Here is a 3,261-nt window from a genome sequence, read left to right as displayed (position 1 = left end):
GTATTATTTTGTGTCTGACTTCTTTAACTCAGCATTATGTCTGTGAGCTGCAAAAGGTATCACAGTTGTTTCTGGGTCCAAACAGACTAAATGTCTGACCATGGGACACCAAGTAACTATATGAGCTTAGCTCTCTGTTATGCACTGACCCACCAAATTATGAAGTTGGGCATGGGCAGCAGTACACATCTTCGAGAGGAGGTACTGCACATGTCCCAGGCTTCAGTGAAAGGAGATACACCATTAGGGCATTATGACCCAGTGCATCCAGTAGAGTTTCAGGAGATTGTAGAAAACAGATGTGGAATCTAGACTCTGGTAAGCCCCAATCAGAGACCCAGGGTTATTAGACAATAGCATGTCCTACTCTGCAAATACCTTTTCTCCATTTGGGGCAGCTGCAGTAAGTTCCCTTGAAAGTGTGCGCTCACTGCTTCGCTCTCCCAACTTCAGTGACTCGGTGGACCAGGTAACACTGATTAGAGGACAGCCTGACGGGTTACTAATGGGTTGATAAATGAGTCAGGGAAACACATGAAAAAATTGCATACATTGCCTCCCAAATTTAAAAGGCACTCAGCAATATGCCACTGACATAGTAGACATAAAAGATAAAGCAACTTGCCTTTCACTTGAGAATGTTATCTTTGTGTATTTCCCCACCTACAGAGGACAGTGTCCACAGAGCTTTCCAGAGATCGTGCTGCTGCCCTCGTTGATCGTCTTTTCACTGCATGATAAAGACCCTTCTCCTCTGGATCCTCTCATGGTGTGGGTGAGAAACACCTGACAAATCCCGTGCAACATATCTATTCCTATTATATCAAAGAAGTTGTGTCATTTCAGCTCCATTAAATATAATCCACCACTGTCCTGGTTTTATGCAACCAAATGAGCAATCTGTTAATGCTGTTCTAAGCCTCTCAAGCCAGTATGTTGAATCCAGAACATTGACTGGCTATACCTACATTATTACATTTGGCCCAATCCAATGTGGTGACTCTCTCTCTCTGGATCATCACCCTCAGAATATATTTGCACACACATATCCTGTCAATATTATTTAGCTGCATAATCCCACTGTCTGGGAATTGGTCACTGGAAAATAGCTTGAAATATAGAAAATAACACCTTCCAGTATTACTCATAATTGAAAACATACTATAACCTAAAAGCTTAGCTCAGCTAATTCACACCTAACATGATGTTGCACCTGACATTGACAATAAATGTGATGTTTTTGAAGACTTTTAATTACTGGGGCAAATGCATATGCTAAAATGCTAAATGAAAAAGAAGACACTTATATGTGTGTATGTGTGTGTGTGTATTATGTGTTCATAATTCGAAAAATGTATGAGAAAAAGCTTTCCAATTCCTGTAGCATGAAAACAGCTCCTTACTTCTGAATCTCTCTACATTTATTTCTAAAACCCATACAAAGATAAAAAGAGCAAACTAAAAAATAATTCCACAAGAAACATCTTTTGTGTAATGTAGAAAACAAAGAAGCCTATAAACTCCCACTTAAATGTAAGCAGGGTGAAAAAGAAAGGTGAAACCAGCAGAATAATTTTCCTACCATACATGCTAGAAAAATTTTAAATGCTTGACAATGCTATGGTTTAATACTTATGAAAAATGGGAATACTGTTATTGGAGTGAGTGATTATACAACCTTGGAAACAATTTTGGAGATATATGGTAAATTTGAAAAAGTACACGTCTTATGATCCAGGAATTTTATTCTTAATTATGCATCCAGAAATATTTTAATTAATGTTCCTAAGAAGACATATACTAGAATATTCATAGCATTATTGCTTATAATAGTAAATATGGAAGCAAACTCAATTTCTATCAATAGGAGAATAGATTAATAATTATGATGTAGTCAATCAAACGCTATAAAACAGTGCAAATGAATAAAATAGAGTTACAGCTGTCAGTATAGTTGAATTTTCTAAATGTAATCTGGGCCCTCAAAAGCATATTGTGGAAAAAATAGATGATAATAGACTTACATAAATTTTAAAACATGCAAACAATATTGTATATTTTTGAATATATTAGAAATACATGGGAAATATAAACATCAAATTGAGGAGAGTGGTTACCTCTGGTAGGGAGAAAGGAGAATATGATCAGGAATAAGGAATAAGCCATTCTAGCCAATTATCAAACCTGAGAAGGGGAACGTGTGATTTATAGTCAGTTGGTCAGCAGTGGTTTGAGACTTGAGATTGGTGTCTGAAGTTGGGCAGTTTTGTGGGACTGAGCCCTTTAGTTGTGGGATCTGATGCTGATTCTGGGTAGATAGTGTCAGAATTGAATCAAATTGTAGGACGCCCAGCCAGTATCTGAAAAGCTGGAGAACTGGTTGGTACGGAAAACACCTACACTTTGGCTTTACAAGTGTTATGGGTAAAAAAGCAACCCTGAATTTTTTAAGCTGCGTAAGAATGGGAATTTGGCTATTGACAAGATTATTTTTTATACTCTACATATAATTGAAATATTACTGCAAAAATTTTTTAATCAGTGTGTCTGGGGCACAGCATGGAATATGTGAAATCATGCAGAATGAAGATTAAGAGGTGAGCAAAGGCCAGAATAAAAAAGGGCGAAAATATTTGGGGAAACTGGCTTGGCGAGTGAATTTTACTTTATTTGCAAAATGCGTTAAAATATTACCAGCCACAGGCAAACTGGGTATTAATTAAAGCAACGGAATCAGCACTTAGGAAAGTAAGCAAGGTTGTTATTAAAGGTAAGTCCGACTTTGCTCAAATGAAATGGACTTCATTTAATCTATTCAATACAACATAGATCTTTTTCTTCATTTCTTTTAAATAACACTTATAGAAAAATCTAACTTCACAAACTCATTACTTGCAAGAGTATTCTATCTTATCTATATTTAATAACAATAATTTATTTTTGTATTGTTAATGATAGTTGCTAATGGTCCAATGACCACATACAATTTTAGTCTGACAGTTTTATAAAACTCACTGGTTGATGGAACAGCAATTTTTATAGCTATTTAGTAATGGGTTATTAAGTTAACATGATCAAAGACAACTAGTAGTCATAGCAGCAGGAATAAAAACATGACTACTAATGCAACAATAACGATAACAATAGCTGATATTTATGGAGTGCACACTCTATGCAGACACTGCTCTAGTTCTTTTGCAATTATTTAGTCATAAACCCTCACAGCAAATCTACAAGTGGGAATTTTAGTGTCCTCGTTTT

The 3,261-nt window shown here is 36.0% G+C and overlaps 1 protein-coding gene across 1 annotated transcript in view; it reads left to right on the top strand.

Moving 5' to 3' along the window:
* The window catches only part of LOC105292764 (dynactin-associated protein-like), a gene marked incomplete at its 5' end in the record, with an annotated part of 28,366 nt that extends 27,576 nt beyond the window's left edge, over window positions 1-790 (top strand). The window contains 1 exon segment of the mRNA XM_023531174.1: window positions 670-790. Coding sequence (XP_023386942.1) covers window positions 670-790 — 121 coding nt within the window.
* Between the last annotated feature and the right edge of the window lie 2,471 nt (window positions 791-3,261).

Source organism: Pteropus vampyrus, unplaced genomic scaffold (assembly GCF_000151845.1).
Source record: "Pteropus vampyrus isolate Shadow unplaced genomic scaffold, Pvam_2.0 Scaffold62, whole genome shotgun sequence".
Taxonomy (NCBI): domain Eukaryota; kingdom Metazoa; phylum Chordata; class Mammalia; order Chiroptera; family Pteropodidae; genus Pteropus; species Pteropus vampyrus.
Note: the sequence above shows the minus strand (reverse complement) of the source record. Positions and strands in the feature narration are given on the sequence as shown.